We start from the raw sequence: 18,622 nt of genomic DNA, 5'->3' as shown, positions 1-18,622 counted from the left end.
GACAAGTGTCTCTCAATTTGTCAAGAATGACTAACATTTCTGATATTATTTCCATTCTTACGTCTATATTAATGCATTCGTCAGATATTAACAGTTGTGTTTCTTGGGAATAGGTCTATGACTCTTTGACAGTTGATATACATTAGATATTAACTACACGTTAGGTTCTTGATATTAATGAGGGGAACTTCTCAAATGGCTGAGTACTCCCAAATCCGTATCTCTCTCTTTCTAGAATTCAAATCGTCAAAATGACTTCCTTCTCTCCAAAATCTCTGCAAATAGATTTTCAATCTGTGTATTCTACTTCAATTCGTGGAATGGTTCAAATGTTTGAATCATTAGAAGCCTCTGGGTTAAAGAAGTTTCTTCGCCCCCCACTACATCTATCACGAACAGATCATTCGTGAGTTCTTTGAAACAACCAAGTTTTATAATGAAATAGTCTGCGGGATTGTTCTCGGTAGAATGATTTGCTTTGATGAAGATACATTTGGCTTGTTCTTCCTTCTCCCAACCGTAGGGATCCATGAGTTTCCTCCATCCCCTCCTGAAATCCGGTCGGAGATGTTGAATGTCTTTTCATACGTGAACCTTCCAGTGAATAATCACGGGAATAGCTTCTTGAAAGTTGAGTTTGCGTTACTCAACGACATCATCTCCAAATCCCTCCTTGCAAAGGATTCCTCATACACGTATTGCTCAAAAGTTTTTGAGATGATGGTGGCCATCACAAAGGTGTTGCCATCAATTGGAAGAAAGTCCTCTTCGGGAACCTGGTTAGAATGCTCTATGCCAAGAAGACGATCTTCGGTTTTGATGGTCCTCTTGGTGCATTTCTTTGCTGTCTTCTCGATGATTCTGGTAATGGGTATCATTCTTCCTCTCAAAACCCTGAACATCCAGAAGGTTGTTGACTATGTCCTTAGGGTACAAAGGCTTAAATCGAAGAAAAGGAACAGAGGTGTCTACAACTCCGCTCTAACCGCAGTCTTAGAGACTTCTTAAGTTGTATATTCGTCTTTCTAATGATGTTAAAAAGGGGGAAGAGAGAAAGAGAAAAGGGGGAGGATATGAATTTTTGTTATCTCGTACTCTTCTTGAAAAACATTCCCTGTTTTTCTGTTAATGGTATTAATTATGAACTTGTTTGTAACTTTTGACAAGTTTTATATGGATGAACAAGTTTTACTTCTTATCTACTATGATGAATGATTAATTTGTTATCTATGCAAATGTTTTAACATCATCATCAAAAGGGAAATTGTTTGGTCAAATTATTTTGACTAAGTGTCAAAGTAGTTTGAATATTGAAATTTTGATGATAAATGTATAAAACTCAATATATGTGTCTAATTGCTTTTGGTGCAGGTGTATCAAAAACATGTTATATTAGACTTGGTCTTAATGAGGTTCATTAGACCGATTTGACATTAATGCACGGAGTTAGACGTGCAGTCTAACTAGCGGAGTTAGACGTGTAGTCTAACTAGCGGAGTTAGACGTGTAGTCTAACTAGCGGAGTTAGACGTGCAGTCTAACTAGAGAAGTTAGACGCAGTCTAATTAGTAAAGTTAGACGTGTAGTCTAACTCCTTCAGATTAGTCTGAAGGGATATATAGTTAGACGTGCAGTCTAACTAAGGAAGTTAGACGTGTAGTCTAACTCCTTTAGATTAGTCTGAAGTGAATTGTCTCCATTTCTTCTCCTTACTAGCTTCTTCAAAACTCAAACGCACTGTTTCGGCTAAAAGAAAGAACATAGAGGCATCATTCATTACCTATGTATTCTCGTGTAAATTTCTTGGATGGTTCTCATCCTTCATGATCCTTCATTAGGGCTTTCACTTGATGAAGATATACTAGAAAATGTATTCGGTGTTTTCGTTGGAACTATGGACTGTCATGTTTCTTCTCTTTGTTTATCCTCATCGAAGAATGGAAGAATTCATTGACGAATCTTAATTAACTTCCCAATTTCAAGAAGCTTCTTCATCAATCTTCACATCACGACTCACAACAATCTTTCCGTTGATAGGATTGTAGAGCTTGCACCCTTTTTATTTTATGTCATAGCCGATGAACACAAACTTCTCGCTTCTATCATCAAGTTTGGTTCTCTTTTGCTACGACACATGCTTTTAGGCAATACTCCCAAAAATTCACAAGTGAGATACATCTGGCTTCTTTCCGTTCCAAGCTTCAATTGGAAAGAAATAATATAATAGTTTTCAGGAAAAAAATATTGAATACGAGCGTCTCAAAAATTTATGTTACACGCGTTTATCTTAACCCAAAAAATAGAGACATGTACGAGATGATAATTTCTCAATCTTATTAGAATTTAAAATTCTAAATAGCGCATAATTAAACTCTTATTCAATTAATTAGCATTCATGACATTATAGTATGTGTGGCAAAGCTGTGAATTTTGTTTGTCACATTATATATGTGTCATTTCATTTTCTTTTGAAAAGAAATATAATATATTATATATATATATATATATATATATATATATATATATATATTATATATATATATATATATATATATAATATATGTGGGTATATGCGGTGGTGTATGATGATGGATCGAGTATAATTAAAATATTAGTTAAAATGTGGTTGTCTTGTAAAAAAAGATAAGAAAAATTATCATCGAGTTGGCATGTTAACGTGGAGTGGGACCCATGCATGTTGCTCATCAATCCACATTTATCGATGGATGGATGGATAGATAGATAATGATCATAATCATCCAGCAATAATACATTATACAGCTCACTTTAGCTTAATTTCTTCTTCTTCTTCTTAATAATTTGTTTTTAAATTTCACCCAAACTTTCAAACTTAAATTGACACATTACCAAATTAAGAGACTAGTGCTACCGGTCATGTCTTGCTCTATATTAATATATAATAATGAGTAAGCTCCAAAAATAAGAATCCCAATTCAAAAGGAAATATTCTTCTCTCTGTTCTGTTAGAATATGAGGTGCAATAATGAGGATGTGAATAATAATAATAAGGATGTGAACGCGCCTCTCCTCCTCCACCTCCCGGTGGTGCGGTGGCGGTGGAAGTAGTCCATGAGCATGAGGATAGCAGTAGCAGCAGCAGGAGCTTGAACAAAGTGGTAAATAATAATAATAATTCAAATATTGTGAGTCTGAACACCCTGTTCATCCTGTTAGGGCCCTTGTTGTGCGGGTTGATATGCCTGTTTGTCCCGGTCGGGCATGGGAGTAGTAGCCGGAATATGCTGGGGGTTCTGGCATGGATTTTCACTTGGTGGCTCACGGAGGCCGTTCCCATGCCTATAACCTCCATGGCTCCGCTCTTCCTCTTTCCCTTGTTCGGGATAGCCACCGCCGACCAAGTTGCTCATTCCTATGGATGATGTCATTTCCCTCGTTCTCGGGAGCTTTATTCTCGCCCTTGCCGTCGAACATTACAACATACACCGAAGATTGGCCTTAAATGTATGTATGTAATTGAATATATGAATGAATTATAATAATTATATGCATGATGGATGGATATTGCAGGTAACCCTATTATTTTGCGGGGAACCCCTGAATCCGCGATTGCTTCTGCTGGGAATATGTGGGACAACGGCGTTTGTGAGCATGTGGATGCACAACGTGGCAGCGGCGGTGATGATGATGCCAGTAGCGACGGGGATCCTGCAGCGTATCCCGGCGGGGGTGAGGGAGGGGGACGCGGTGGCTCGGAAGTTCTGCAAGGCGGTGGTACTCGGAGTCATATATTCTGCGGCGGTAGGAGGAATGAGCACCCTGACCGGGACAGGTGTCAACCTTATATTGGTGGGAATGTGGAAGAGTTACTTTCCGGAGGAAGACTCTATCAGCTTCAGCACATGGTTCTTCTTCGGCTTCCCTTTGGCACTAATCGTATTTCTGGCCTTGTGGGCCATCCTCTGTCTCTTCTACTGTTCTTCTTCTCATCTTCATCCTCCTCCCTTTCCGCCTATCTCGACAAATCCCACTTAAAGACTGAACTTCAAATGTTAGGGCCAATTACTTTCGCCGAGAAGACCATTTTGGCCACATTTTCGATTTTGATTGTGTTATGGATGACGAGGAGCATTACAGATGACGTTCCAGGGTGGGGTGCTCTCTTTAATGGACGGGCAGGCGACGGAACTGCCAGTGTAATTAATTCATTCATTTATTATGATTGGATTGGATTGGATTGTATTGAAATCTCATTGGATTGTATAATATATATATATATATAGGTTATGATGGCTACAATTTTGTTCATCATCCCAAACAAGAAGCACTCTTCCTCCTCCTCCTCGGTGGTGGTGGTGGTGGTGGTGAGAAAAATGGACTGGAAGAAATGCAAGAAGCTGCCTTGGAACATCGTGTTGCTGCTCGGTGCAGGATTCGCGATTGCTGATGGTTTTAGGGAGAGTGGTCTGGCGAACGAGCTGTCCAAGTCCCTGGGTTTCCTAGAAAGGGTTCCGTATTGGGGGATAGCGCCGATCGTTTGCATGATAAGCGGTGTAATAACAGAGTTCACCTCAAACAACTCGACGACGACCCTTGTTGTGCCGGTTCTGATCCAAATAGCGGAGACCATGAAAGTGCATCCTCTGTTGCTGATGGTCCCGGGAGCCATTGGTGCTCAGTTTTCTTACCTTCTTCCCACCGGAACGCCCTCAAACATCGTTGGCTTCACCACCGGCCACATACATCTTACGGACATGCTCAAAACTGGCCTCCCCCTCAAGCTTGCTGGGACTGCTGCTCTTTCTCTTCTCATGCCAACTCTTGGAGTAGCCGTCTTTCGAACCACAACCATCAACCAACAACAACAACAACAACTCTTGGAGTAACCGTCTTTCGAACCAACAACAACTATTAATGTTCCAACCCCCACCCCTCCCTCCTCCTCCTCCTCCTAAGCTAAGACACCCCCACCTTGTACTGATGATGATGATTTCACAACATATTCCATATATATTTATTTTTTATAATAATAATAAAGGATCAATTATTTAAAGAAAAAAAACATATTATATATTTCATGTTTTTTTGGGGATGAGATGAGATGGGACTGAGTCTTTTCAACTGGTGAATCCAAGAAAAAGCAAGAAATTTATCTTTTATAGAAAGAAGAAAGAAGAAAGAAAGAGAGCAAGATCTGCAACCCATTAAAAATTGACCCCCTTATCTGATCTACTTACTACACAAACAAAGTTACCTCAGATTTGGGGAACCACCACCATTCCTCGATTCAGATTTCAGCCTTTTTTTCACAAAGGACAAGACAATTGTAACCTTTTCGTGACGACGACCGCAGGCAGGCAGGCAGGGATTCACAAGAGGCGGAAAAATAGGACCCTGTCTCTCTTCTTCCAAACACATTTCTCTGGCGGTTCAGAGGCTACCGTCCGTCGCCGGAGGAGAAGGGAGAGACCGAAGATGAAGAGTCTCTTCAAGGCCAAACCCAAGACGCCGGCTGACCTCGTCCGTCAGACCCGCGAACTCCTCATCTCTGTTGTCGAACGTAACTCTGATACTCGCGAAGCGAAACGTGAAGAGAAGGTTACTACTCTAATCTCTCTTCTTCTGCTAAGATCTTAGGATAATGCTCCTCATTACTTCCTGCCTTCTGGAATCATCCATCATGATATTGTTTGTTTTACTTCAGTTGCTGCTTCTAAATGTGCCTGCTTTGGATTACGTTCGTTATCTTAATTGTATAAAGAGAATCTTAGTAGTAGGCTTTGAGTCCTAATGAATGATGAGTCAAACCCACAACACATATTTAGTTATTTTTTTTTTTAGGACGGATGTCTTTCTTACTTACTTACTAGTTACTACTGCTGATGCATAATACTGTAGATTGATTTCCAAAAGATCTTCTTCCATAACAAGTAAGAGGTATGCTGTTTTTATCTGACTGTTATCTTCTCCTGACTAACGTCATTTTAATCACAAACACCGTTAGCTGTTTTCTCTTCTCTGTACGTGGTGTAAGTAACCTCTTACTGTAAATGCAGTTGTTGGAGCTGTCCAAAACTATCCGTGAGCTCAAATCAATTCTTTATGGGGATAGTGAAGCTGAGCCTGTCTCTGAAGCTTGTGCGCAAGTAACACGGGAGTTCTTTAGAGAAGATACACTACGCCTAATTATTGTCTCCCTTCCAAATCTTATTTGGGAGGTTAGACAGAAATTGTTTCCTTCCTTCCCTTAGTAGTTAGTTAGCACGCCAATTTTCTTTCATCCATCCATTACTTGCTTTTGATCTCTCCAATGTTTGGTTCATAGTATTTTATCCTCAATCGTCATCTTTGAGACCCGTAAAGATGCTACTCAAGTGGTAGCAAATTTGCAAAGGCAACAAGTGAATTCAAGGCTAATTGCTTGCGATTACTTGGAGGCTAACTTAAATCTGATGGACATCCTGATAAAAGGTAAGTAGTAGCTGCATAAGAAGTTCGCTAGTTTCTGGTGTCCTTGCTATGGCATTATTTTTCCAACAATAATAATCCTTTTTTTGGATTACTTGCTGAAGAAAAAAAATATCTCACATCTGTTTCAAGACATTCTTAATCAAGAAATTTGAGCTTTACTTGCTGTGGATAACATCCCAGAGTAGTTTGATTGAAAGTTGTAGCATATAAGTGGGGTGTGACTTCTCTATCCTTTTTACCCTTGTGTGTTTCTAATTTATTTAAGATTATTTTGTTTATTTCAGTTATGAAGACGCGGATATGGTCCTACATTATGGTGCAATGCTGAGGGAATGCATACGCCACCAAAGTGTTGCAAAGTGAGTCAAAAGGACATTCTTCCTCCCTTTATTGTTGTGTTTTTACGATAAGATTCTCTTAGTTGACAGTTGAATTTATTGTGGCATGATCATATCTCATATTGGCTGTTGCAAATGATCCTTATTTCTTCTTGTAGATACATGTTGGAGTCGGAGCATATGATGAAATTATTTGATTATATACAGCTCCCAAATTTCGACGTTGCTGGTGATGCTGCTGCGACTTTCAAGGTCAGGGCATAGTTTTACTGTTTATTTGAACAAATCACAATATGAAAGGGATGTTATTGTGTTTTTGTTCATAGTTAGTCTGACGAACACCTTTACACTCGTTGTCAACTATGCAATTTAAGAATTTTCAAATTTTGATCGGTTTATTGTCTGTTTATATGAACAAATCACAATATACAAAGGAGGTTCAGTATTGTTCCAGTTAGGTACTTTTCACAGTATTCAAGTGTTGACACTTTTTCAACTTCTCCTCCCACCTAACTGTAACTGACTAGTAAACCATCACTGAGAGAGAATGCAATCTGCTGCTGATCCTTTTTTCCTTTCTCTTTTGCTAAAATATTTTTAAATTCTTCATTGTAGGAACTTCTAACTAGGCATAAAGCAACTGTAGCAGAATTCCTTTCCAAGAACTATGATTGGGTAAGTAAATTTATATAGTTGTTTTAATCCATTCTATGTTGCCTGTTTGCAATTTGTTTTTTTTCTTCACTTGGGTTCTGTTGGCCTAACATTCTATGTTGCCTGCACTGCACGTTTTCGTAGTTTTGATCATCCATCAAGGTTGTGTTAGTGTTTAATTGAAGCAGGAGGAGGAGGGTAAGCACGGAAGTATGTAAATGGTAGTCTGAAGTAGTAACTGAAAATGTTGGTCTGCTTGTTTCTTTATAATCTCTTCCCTTTTATGATGGACTTCCTTCTCCTCAATGAATGAATGGTTGGTTTGATTAGGGTAATCAATAATAATATATATCTGGTTAACTTTGTTATACAAAGGATGTTAGTCATGCTGAAGCTAAATCTTTTGTTCACTCTTGTTAAATGTGCATTTAATTCAAATTTCCAATCAAGTAAGGCACACACCAGTGATTATTTGCCATAATAAAAATATAATAAATTTCAGCACCAGTGTTGCATTAATTTGGCATCTACTTGGCTAGGATCTGAATTTCTCAGATTTGTTTTTGAAAAGTGACTCCTCATTTATCCATGTTACCATGAAGGCTGGGAAAAGAACAAGAACGATACAACACAAGTTATGCCAATAAATTGTCATAACTTTTTCGGTTACATCTCAAAATGACAAAAGACAGAAGATTACCAACCCTTGTGATCGCAAAAGAAATAAAAACAAAACCATCACACAAAACACCTCAAAACTTCGGTGAACCGGAAGAGTCAGTATCAACTTCCCTGTAGGCCTGTCTACCAATTTTTTTCTAGGTGTAGTTAACGTCTCTATGAATTTTATATGCTTCCCTTTCCGCCTGTGATTTTCTAGCCCTTTCTGAATTTTCCTCAATCTTTTTGATGAATTTCTCAGTTACTGTTCTTCTGTTAAAGTTTTTTGCAGAATATAATTCGAAGCTGCTTGAATCTTCTAACTATATACCAGAAGACTAGCTATCAAGGTTTGGAATATTCACCCCTCCCCCTGTTTTCCTTGGCTTTAATAAAGGGTGTCTGTGAAATATATTCTTTTATACTAGTTAGAGATCTCAAACTGTTCTCCATCATCTGTTTTGGTAGCTGTTCTCCTAAAACATTTTTGTTGTTGTTTCGTCAGCTTTTAGGAGACATGATGTTGGATCGCTCGAATTCTGGTGTGATGACGCGATATGTGAGTTCGAAGGACAATTTAAGGATTCTTATGAATCTTCTTAGGGTATGTGTATCCATCTGGCCTCTTCTTATTCTTTATGATGCACTTTCAATTTGAGTGGCAAAACAAGAAAAGAAAATGTTTGGATCATAAAAATAAAGAAGATGAATAACCTCTAAAAAGGATTGGAGAGGGGATATTATGTGCTGTTTGTTGTTGAGTACTGATGCATTATTAATTATTATTTTCTGTAGGAGTCGAGTAAAAGCATTCAGATAGAAGCATTTCATGTCTTTAAGGGTATGGTTTTCATTAGTGTATGTAGTTAGTATAGAGGCATGGATGGATGGATGTCACTCACTGACAGAAACTGATTGGTATATAATGAAATGGACAGTTGTTTGTGGCTAATCAACATAAGCCAGCTGAGATAGTGGGGATTCTGGTGGCAAATAGAAATAAACTTCTCAGGCTGTTTGCAGACTTGAAGACAGATAAAGGTAAATTAATTTGGACTTGTATGGAATATATAGATTGGTGTGTATATGTAATGGAAAGGGATTTTCAAGGAGATTACTCTGTTTAATGCTGTTTTGAGCACAGAAGATGAACAGTTTGAGGCAGATAAAGCTCAAGTTGTGAAGGAAATAGCGGGGCTGGAGGCTTGAACTTTGAACTTTGGACTGATCATATCATGTATGGCTGCTGCTTGCTTGCTTGAATTGTTTATTATGATATATGTAGTTAGTTAAATCTACGTTGAGTAAAATGCAAGAAGAGTATATACACTAGTACTAGCAGGTAGTAGACATCATCATCTTCATCTTCATGATCACTGTTGATTTGTTTTAAGAATAGTTGTTGGGGGTGTTCTGTTATGCTTTCCTTACTCTTTTATTGTTTCCTCTCCTCATAGCTGATATATAAATGTTGAAATTGAGTGATGGGTCAGGCCCAAATTTAATAGGCCCAACTAACTAAAGTGTCAAAGGCTTAAGTTTGTTAAGTTTGTTAAGTTAGTTAGGACAAGTTGTTTATATATATATGAGTAATTCACACAAGAGTGTAAGAGATTTAAAAGGTGTGATTGATATATATGAGAACGAGGTGTAACTGAAACGTTTAATTGTGATAGTGGAATCGAGTTCGTAACAGAGCTCGACGGAGACGTAGACCATCTTTTTTGGGTCGAACTCCGATATCAAATCTTGTGTTGTTTTATTGGTTTCTTGCTGATATTTCTTAAGTTCTTTGATTGATTAGGAGGGAAATTCCCTACAGTGGTATCAGAGCTCGGTTTGGGCAAGATTAGAATCAATCTTGAAGAATCTTGAAGAATCTTGGAAAGGTCTTTAATGCTGGCTAGTGATACGGATAAGGAAGATTCCGGCTCAGGCGCAGAAAGACAAAGTGGACAAGGTTCAATATTATACAAGAAAGAGATCAACACAGAAAACGGCACCTTGGGAATTCCAGTGGCAGTCCATCTCAAGCATGAAGACTGACATTGACAAGTTCGATGGCAATGGAGATTTTCGCATTTGGCAGCGGAAAATCAGGGCTCTCTTGGCACAGCAGCATCTTCTGCGAACTCTAGAAGAACCAGTCTCGTGGCCAATGGAGATGAATAAAGATCAAAAGATCGAGATGACAGAGACAGCGATTGGTACAATCATTTTCCATCTCTCAGATTCTGTAATTCGGTTGATAGACAATGAGAAGACTCCGGCATCGATGTGGAGGCGCCTAGACGAGCTGTTCCAATCCAAATCTTTGATTAACAAGATTTACTTGAAGGAAAGGCTGTTCAGTTACAAGATGATGCAAGAAAAGACTCTTACTCAAAATCTTGATGAGTTCTTGAAACTCAATATCGAGTTGGCAAACTCAGGCGAGAACGAAGCAATGAGCAATGAAAACCAGGCAATAAATCCTCAACTCTCTTCCCGAATCCTACAAAGAAGTCCGTAATGCATCAAATATGGACGAACAAGTATCACTCTTGAAGAGGTGATTTCGGCATTGAAGTCGAGAGAGCTGGAATTAAGAACAGAAAAGAAAGCGAGTTCGAATGGTGAGAATTATATGGCCAAAGGAAAAACTTCTTCAAAGGGCAACCTCGCACCAATAACAAATCGAAAGACAAGAAAAGCAAAACATCACAATCGGAATCTACGGAAACAAGAAAATGCTATCATTGTGGAAAGGTTGGCCATATTCGAAAACACTGCTATAGCTGGCTAAAAGATAACAAGAAAAAGCAAGTGGAGACTAAAGAATCAGCGAATTATGGTGATGGCTATGATAGTGGAGAGGTCTTAATGGCGTCAATGGAAGATACTAGGAGGGACTGGGTTCTTGATTCCGGTTGTACTTTCCACATGACGTACAGAAAAGATTGGATCTCTAATTTCCAGAAACTGAGTGATTGCAAAGTGCTGATGGGAAATAGCAATGCATGTCAAGTAGAAGGTATTGGAGATCTTAGCATAAAAATGTTCGATGGTGTTGTAAGGGTTCTGAAACAAGTCAGGTTTGTGCCTCAGCTGTCACGAAACCTCGTCTTTCTCGGGATTCTTGATGACTTGGGATACACAAATCAGATAGTGTCGGGGAAGATGATAATGAAGGAAAACAGGTTAATGATGCAAGGTATCAAACGAAGGTTTGTATCAGCTGATTGGTGAAACTGTGTCGAGACAGTCTGCACTTGTAGTTTCAGATGAAGACAAGAAGGCCACGATATGGCATCGGAGGCTCGGTCACATCAGTGAGAAGGGTTTGCAGATTCTCAGCGACAAGAATATATTAGGCTCAGATAGAGTCAAGGGTCTAAACTTTTGCGAGCATTGCGTGTTAGGCAAGCAGCATCGGCAGAAATTTAAGACCGGGGTTCATAAGTCCAAGGGCGTGTTGGAGTATGTCCATTCAGACTTATGGGGTCCTGAGAAAACATCGACGCATGGAGGTAACTCGTATTTCTTGTCAATCGTAGATGATTATTCTCGTAAAGTGGGTTTATCTATTGAAACACAAAAGTGATGCTTTTGAGAAGTTCAAAACATGGCAGACTTTGGTTGAGAATCTGACAGGTAGAAAATTAAAGATCCTAAGAACAGATAATGGGTTAGAGTTTTGCAACGAAGTGTTTGATAGTCATTGTCGTGAGCTAGGGGTTCAAAGACATAGAACAGTTCGATCCACACCCCAGCAAAACGGCGTTGCTGAGCGAATGAATCGGACTTTGTTAGATAAGTCTCGATGCATGCTTTTCGGGGCAGGTTTGTCCAAGTCTTTCTGGGGAGAAGCTGTAATGACAGCAGCATATTTGGTGAATCGATGTCCGTCGACAGCAATTGAGTTCAAAACTCCTGAAGAAATGTGGACAGGTAAACCTCCAGATTTGTCTCATCTTAGACCATTTGGATGTACAGCCTTCGCTCATCAAAAAGAAGGCAAGTTAGAGCCAAGAAGTGTGAAGTGTGTGTTTCTTGGGTATCCTCAAGGAGTGAAAGGTTATAGGCTGTGGTTAAAACAGTCTGGTGGTTTTAAAACCATAAACAGCAGGGACGTAGTATTCAATGAAGAGGAGTTTGTGTGTCTCTCTCAGAATCAATCTAATCAAGGTGACTTGGGTAAAAGCGAGCAGGGGACTGGTCAAGTGGAGAGTAATGCAGGGGATCATGGTCAGGTGGAGCAATTGATTTCAGATCAAAACACTGAAATGGTTGCTGATAATCAGGAGGAATTTACTGGTACAAATGTTGAACCTGTTGTGGCACAAGACGAGGAAATTACAGCTCAGTCGGAAGCTAGTTATCAACTCGCAAGGGACAGGGAAAGGAGGCAACCAAAACTCATCCAGAGGTATGGGTTCTCAGCTTATACCGATATGTTGGCATATGCGTTTATGATAGCAGTTGAGTTAGACAAAACTGAGCCGGAAGATTTCAAAAAGGGCTAAGTGGATGGAAGCTATGAAGGAAGAAATGAATTCACTTTATAAGAATTCAACTTGGGAGATTGTTTCAAGGCCTGTCAAACAATCTGTAATCAAGTGTAGGTGGATTTATAAGATCAAGGAAGGTATTTCGATTCAGGAGGGGGTCAAGTACAAAGCAAGATTAGTTGCTAAAAGGTTCTCTCTAAAGGAAGGAGTGGACTATAATGAGATCTGCTCACCAGTTGTTAAGTACAAAACCATTCGGATAATGCTCTCGCTGGTAACTCAGTTCGATCTTGAGTTAGAACAAATGGATGTTAAGACTGCGTTTCTTCATGGAAATTTAGAGGAAACCATCTACATGGAGCAGCCAGAAGGGTTCAAAGTTCAGCAAGAGAAGAACATGGTGTGTTTGCTTAGAAGTCGTTGTATGGACTCAAACAATCACCAAGGCAGTGGTATTACGGTTTGATGCGTTTATTACTCAACAAGGCTTTATGAGGAGTAGCTATGATACTTGTTTATACTTTAGAGGGAAGAATATACTTGAAGCTGATTATCTTCTGCTATATGTAGATGATATGCTACCGATCAGCAAAGAAACTTCATGTGTGAAGAAGTTGAAAATTGTTCTAAGTTCCGAGTTCGATATGAAGGACTTAGGCAAAGCTGCTAAGATTCTTGGGATAAGGATTAAGAGAGACAGGAAGAATGGTGTAATGACTCTCAGCCAGCAAGGGTATCTCGAGAAGGTGATTGACAAGTTCGAAATTCGAGGAGCCAAGCCAGCAAAGTTGCCGATCACGAATCAGTATCTGATGTCGTCTGTGAACTCGGCAAAAACCAGGTCAGATCAGACTTACATGGAAAAGATTCCGCATTCAAGTGCAGTTGGGTCTGTGATGTACTCAATGGTCTGTACTAGACCAGACTTGGCACATGCGATTAGTGTCTTGAGCAGGTTTATGGCGAGTCCAGGCCGTAAACATTGGCTCGCAATGATGTGGTTACTAAGATACATAGCCTCGACTATTAATGTGGGGATATGTTACAAGAAAAAAGTGGAGCAGATGTTAGTGTAATTGGTTACGTGGACTCAGACTATGCAGGAGATAAAGACTCAAGGAAATCAACTTCGGCTTTCTATTTTTAGTGAACGGTAACTGTATCAGTTGGAAGAGCCAGTTGCAATCAGTAGTGGCCTTATCAACAATAGAAGCCGAATATATCGCAGCAACTGAAGCTGTAAAGGAAGCAATGTGGATTTAGGATCTGCTACAAGAACTGAAGGTATTCGAAGGACCTGCGACGGTGTTCACAGATAGCCAAAGTGCACTACACTTGTGCAAGAATCCCGTGTTCCATGACAGAACAAAACACGTGGATATCAAGCACCATTTCATTCGAGAGAAGATAGCAAAGGGGTGGTTTCAATCAACAAGGTTGGAACAGAAGATAACCCGACTGATGTTGGAACCAAGGTACTACCTCTAAGTAAATTCAGACATTGTTTGGATTTGCTTAGAGTTCAAGAGATTTAGTGCAATGAAGGATTCGAGCAATGAAGTGATGAACATATTCGATTTCACTAGAACAAGAGAAGGACCCTTCAACTCAAGGTGGAGATTGTTGAAATTGAGTTGATGGGTCAGGCCCAATTAATAGGCCCAACTAACTAAAGTGTCAAAGGCTTAAGTTTGTTAAGTTTGTTAAGTTAGTTAGGACAAGTTGTTTATATATATATGAGTAATTCACACAAGTGTAAGAGATTTAAAGGTGTGATTGATATATATGAAACGAGGTGTAACTGAAACATTTAATTGTGATAGTGGAATCGAGTTCGTAACAGAGCTCGACGGAGACGTAGACCATCTTTTTTGGGTCGAACTCCGATATCAAATCTTGTGTTGTTTTATTGGTTTCTTGCTGTATATTTCTTAAGTTCTTTGATTGATTAGGAGGGAAATTCCCTACAATAAATTTGTGAGTGCCTAATGAATAAACTTTGTGCTTTGTTTTAATACTGATTCGAATGCAAAACAAGTCATTAAGTTTATTTAGTTATGTTGTAAAAAACAGAGGGTGAACTGAGTCGCTATGGATTTTATGCACGGTGGAAGCTCATGATGAACATACATACATGCATAGGTATTGCAACATCTTTGGAAGAATATTTATTTAACCTGAGACTGAGAAAGAGATTGATTAAAAGTGATGTCTACCTGCCCTGCCTTGAAAGAAGAAGTAGAAGAAGAAGGGGGATATATTATTGCTTGTAAACTACAACTTGTAATTATTCTTTCTTTTCCGTATCGTTCTAAACAAACACATTATTAAAAACAAGAAAAATCCAACTAACTATGATTGATTCACATCTCCTCCTCCTACTACTATGTTATTGTTGTTATTCTTCTTCTTCTTCCTCCAGAACATGCCAGGCGGCCTAAACCCTTTCTCCAACATTTTCTCCACCTCCTGAAAGGGCAGCCCTTTTGTCTCAGGCACAATAAAGTATATTGCGAGCAGACCTATGACCGAGAACCCCGCGAAAAGCAAGAATGTCCCGGATGAGCCCAGAGCCTCCGTGAGTGTGAGGAAGGTCTCACTCACTATGAGATTGGAGCACCAATTAGCCACAGCTGCAATCCCTCCCCCAATCCCTCTGTACCTAAGTGGGTATATCTCAGAATTAACAATCCAGGGTACCGTTCCCATCCCTGGGGAGTAAGATATGATGTACGCTCCCAGAAGGATAACCGCAACTATCCCAAATCTGCTCGGACACCCGCTCGTGTACCATGTCCGCTTCTCTCCGCGACACATGCCTTTCATCCCATCATCCCAATCCAAACATGCACCGGGGTTATATGCTCTCTCCTTGTGCACAGAATGCACAACCAGAAGAGGCTCTTATGCATTTCATACAGTTCCAATTTGCTGCAGGATTAGAAGAAACGGCCTTTAGATAGCTTGAGCATGTGGAGTTCCTTCCAAAGTGGGTGGACTCCGCCATGCTAATAGGCGGGGCATGTTGGGACGCCTGAAAGAAGACAGTGGACAAGGCGACCAAGCAAATGATGATTCCAAACATGGAAATGATCATCAACCGCCTCCTCCCATACCTGTCCACAAAAGCCATGCTAACTATTGAGCCAACCGCGTTAAGGCCAGAGGTGACCAGAGAGAGCGCCAATGCCGTCTGCTTTGAGGCAAAACCTGCAAACTGGACTATGGTGGGGCTGTAGTACATCACTGTGTTAATGCCCACGAATTGCTGAGCCACTTGGACTGTTATACCGGCATAAAGTCCCCTGCGAACAACTTGATTGGTCCAGGCACTTTTCAGTTTGGAAAACAAGCCTTGCCCCCCCATGGCTTTCTCATCAGCCTGCTCAGCTTCAACAGAAGACTGCAAAGCTTCCATCTCCTCTTCAACTTCATGCGGGGAGTAAATTTTCTCCAGGATGGCCCTGGCTTCATCTACCTTGTTCTGATCATATTATAGCAAATCATAATTGATATATATATTTTATTCTTACAAAAAACAAACACCAACAAACAAAAAACAATCTGAGAGACCTACTACCTGCCTATATAGCCATCTGGGAGATTCAGGAAGGGACAACATTAATACAAATTGCACTAAGGCTGGAACCCCTGCAACTCCAAGCATCCATCGCCATGTCCCGGGTCTGATAACAAGAAGATTATTATTATTATTATTATTAAGTATTTATTTGCAACAACAGATATCTGATACAGTATTATTCTTATAACAACAGTACAGTAGTAGTTACCTTTGTGAATGCAAGATTAACTAGGTAAGAAAGAAGTTGGCCTCCAGTGATGAGCAAACCATTGGTGCTGACGAGGGCGCCCCTGATTCTTGCAGGAGAAGCCTCGGAGATGTAGAGAGGTGAGGTCATTGAGGCCATCCCTACGCCTAAGCCCACGAAGATCCTTCCTATTATTATCATCCAGGGGGCAACAGAAAGTGCCATTACTATTGCTCCCACAAAGAAAAGAGCGTCTGCTACGAGGATTGATATTTTCCGACCCAACTTATCATTTAGCCAACCCCTATCGCAGCTCCTATTATAGCCCCGGCCACAGCCATACTGACGATTGTCTCCTGGATGATGCAACCATTCAATAATTAATTAATTAATACATACATACATTACACAACAACAACAACACAACAAACAGAAAAAAACACTTGCCTGTAACCACGTCTTCTTATCAACCGACTTAAAATCCTCTCTAATATAAAGAAGGGCACCAGAAATAACACCTGTTTTTAATAATACAAATTAAATAATTTAGATTCCAAATTAATTGTGATTGTTGTTGTTGTAGTATAAATGTCTTAACCTGTGTCATAACCAAAGAGGAGTCCTCCAATGCCTGCTGAGAGCAAGCCTCATTATGTAAGGTTTTCTCCATGTTGTTTGCCAACATTCTGTGAATTCTGTCTTGTCAGCTTTGTGAGGCCCACCCTCCATAAATCTTTTCTTTCTGCCTCACTCACTCACTAACTCACTGTTCTTCTACTATTTCTGTACAATCAAGCAAAGCAAGCAAAGCAAAGCAAAGCAAATCAAGCAAGCAGACAACAACAAATTAAGGCGGGGGGTTTTCCCAATTGAGGACGATCATAAAACAATTACAATTAATTACTACAACTGTTGATCACACCTAGTTTTGAGATTTGAGTCGACAATAGCATCATAATAAGCATGATGAAAAAGGATAAGATCAGATAGATAGATAGATAGAGACGAGCGTTTAAGTTGATGGGCGTATAAAAAAAAGAAACACGGGAATCACAAACGTGGAGGATTAACAAATTAAACAGCTAGCTACCTAGCTAGCAGTTACAAGAAAGAAGAAGGATACTACAAGAATTGTAACAAACAAACAAACAAACAATCAGTGCTAGAAATTTAACAAAGAGATGAACAGGTGCAACAAAAGACATTTACTTTGTAGCCGTCGATGTCGTCCCTCTGCTAATTGCTAACGAAGAAGAAGAAGAAGATGGAGAAAAACAAATGGGGGCGAATTCATTATTTATTAATTGAAGAAATTAAGAAGGTTTGCATAGAGAGAGAGAGAAATAAACATATTTATTTATTTTCCTAAAATAAATATAAGAATATTTGTTTGGATAAACACAAAATAAAGGAATAATTATTAATTAGCTTTTGTATATAATTTGTCTACTATTCCTCTGATTTGACAAGTCAGCAACAGATAAACATCAAAATAAATAAGATAAAACAAAATTATTATATAATATAAATATTTATATGGATTTGTTTGATGTTGAGTTATTTGGGATAAAATTTAATTTTTATTTTAAAATTTAAATATTTTATTAACAATTTTATTAATTTTATTTATTTAAATAGTAAAATTATTACCTTTCTTTAAGTCATCTTTATCATTTTTCTCTATAATTCACAATTCTTCCACATTTAACTTATTCTCTCAACGAATTATCTTAAAGTTTTAAAAACTAATTTTTTCTTAATTTTAATAAAAAAAAAAATAATAATTTTGAAAAAGAAAAACATTAAAAGCCAAAAATCCAAAAACTCGCCCCTTCAAACAAGCTCCATGTGTGACTCTTTAATTTGCTGATGATAGCTGTCAAAATACCCGTAATATTTTGAGTATATTTTAATAAATAAATATTTACATGAACTCCCAAACATAAATATATAAAAATATTTCAAAATCAATAAAATATTATAAAGATGAATATTATTATGTACTATATGACTAATGGAGTCTCAAAACTAATTCTCCTACATTGACTTAGACGTAGTGAAGTCTCACACACATTGAATGGCAAACAATGTGGGAATATTTGAAAGAATATGGATCCACATTCTTCAAATTATGATAACTAAAAATTAGCCACTTTATTTTAGATTTCAAAAGATGTTAGATCAAGAGAATCTGTTCAGAGAGTCCGTGTATCTGATTTCATTCAATTTTAATTTATTTTTTATTTATTTTTTGTGACCA

General features: G+C 38.8%; 1 protein-coding gene and 2 pseudogenes across 1 annotated transcript; 2 read left to right on the top strand and 1 right to left on the bottom strand.

Moving 5' to 3' along the window:
• Positions 1-468: 468 nt before the first annotated feature.
• LOC124909933 (tonoplast dicarboxylate transporter-like) lies at positions 469-4,880 on the top strand. Its single transcript, XM_047450561.1, is given in 6 exon segments — positions 469-964; positions 3,031-3,391; positions 3,393-3,483; positions 3,550-3,963; positions 3,966-4,175; positions 4,263-4,880. Coding segments are annotated over 6 exon segments (2,175 nt in total). The 3' UTR covers positions 4,866-4,880.
• Positions 4,881-5,071: 191 nt separating this feature from the next.
• On the top strand, positions 5,072-9,507 carry LOC124944471 (annotated as a pseudogene).
• A 5,363-nt stretch (positions 9,508-14,870) lies between these two features.
• LOC124944470 lies at positions 14,871-17,144 on the bottom strand (annotated as a pseudogene).
• Between the last annotated feature and the right edge of the window lie 1,478 nt (positions 17,145-18,622).

Source organism: Impatiens glandulifera, chromosome 7 (assembly GCF_907164915.1).
Source record: "Impatiens glandulifera chromosome 7, dImpGla2.1, whole genome shotgun sequence".
Lineage (NCBI taxonomy): Eukaryota > Viridiplantae > Streptophyta > Magnoliopsida > Ericales > Balsaminaceae > Impatiens > Impatiens glandulifera.
The sequence above is the reverse complement of the archived record's forward strand: the minus strand, read 5'-3'. Positions and strand labels throughout refer to the sequence as shown.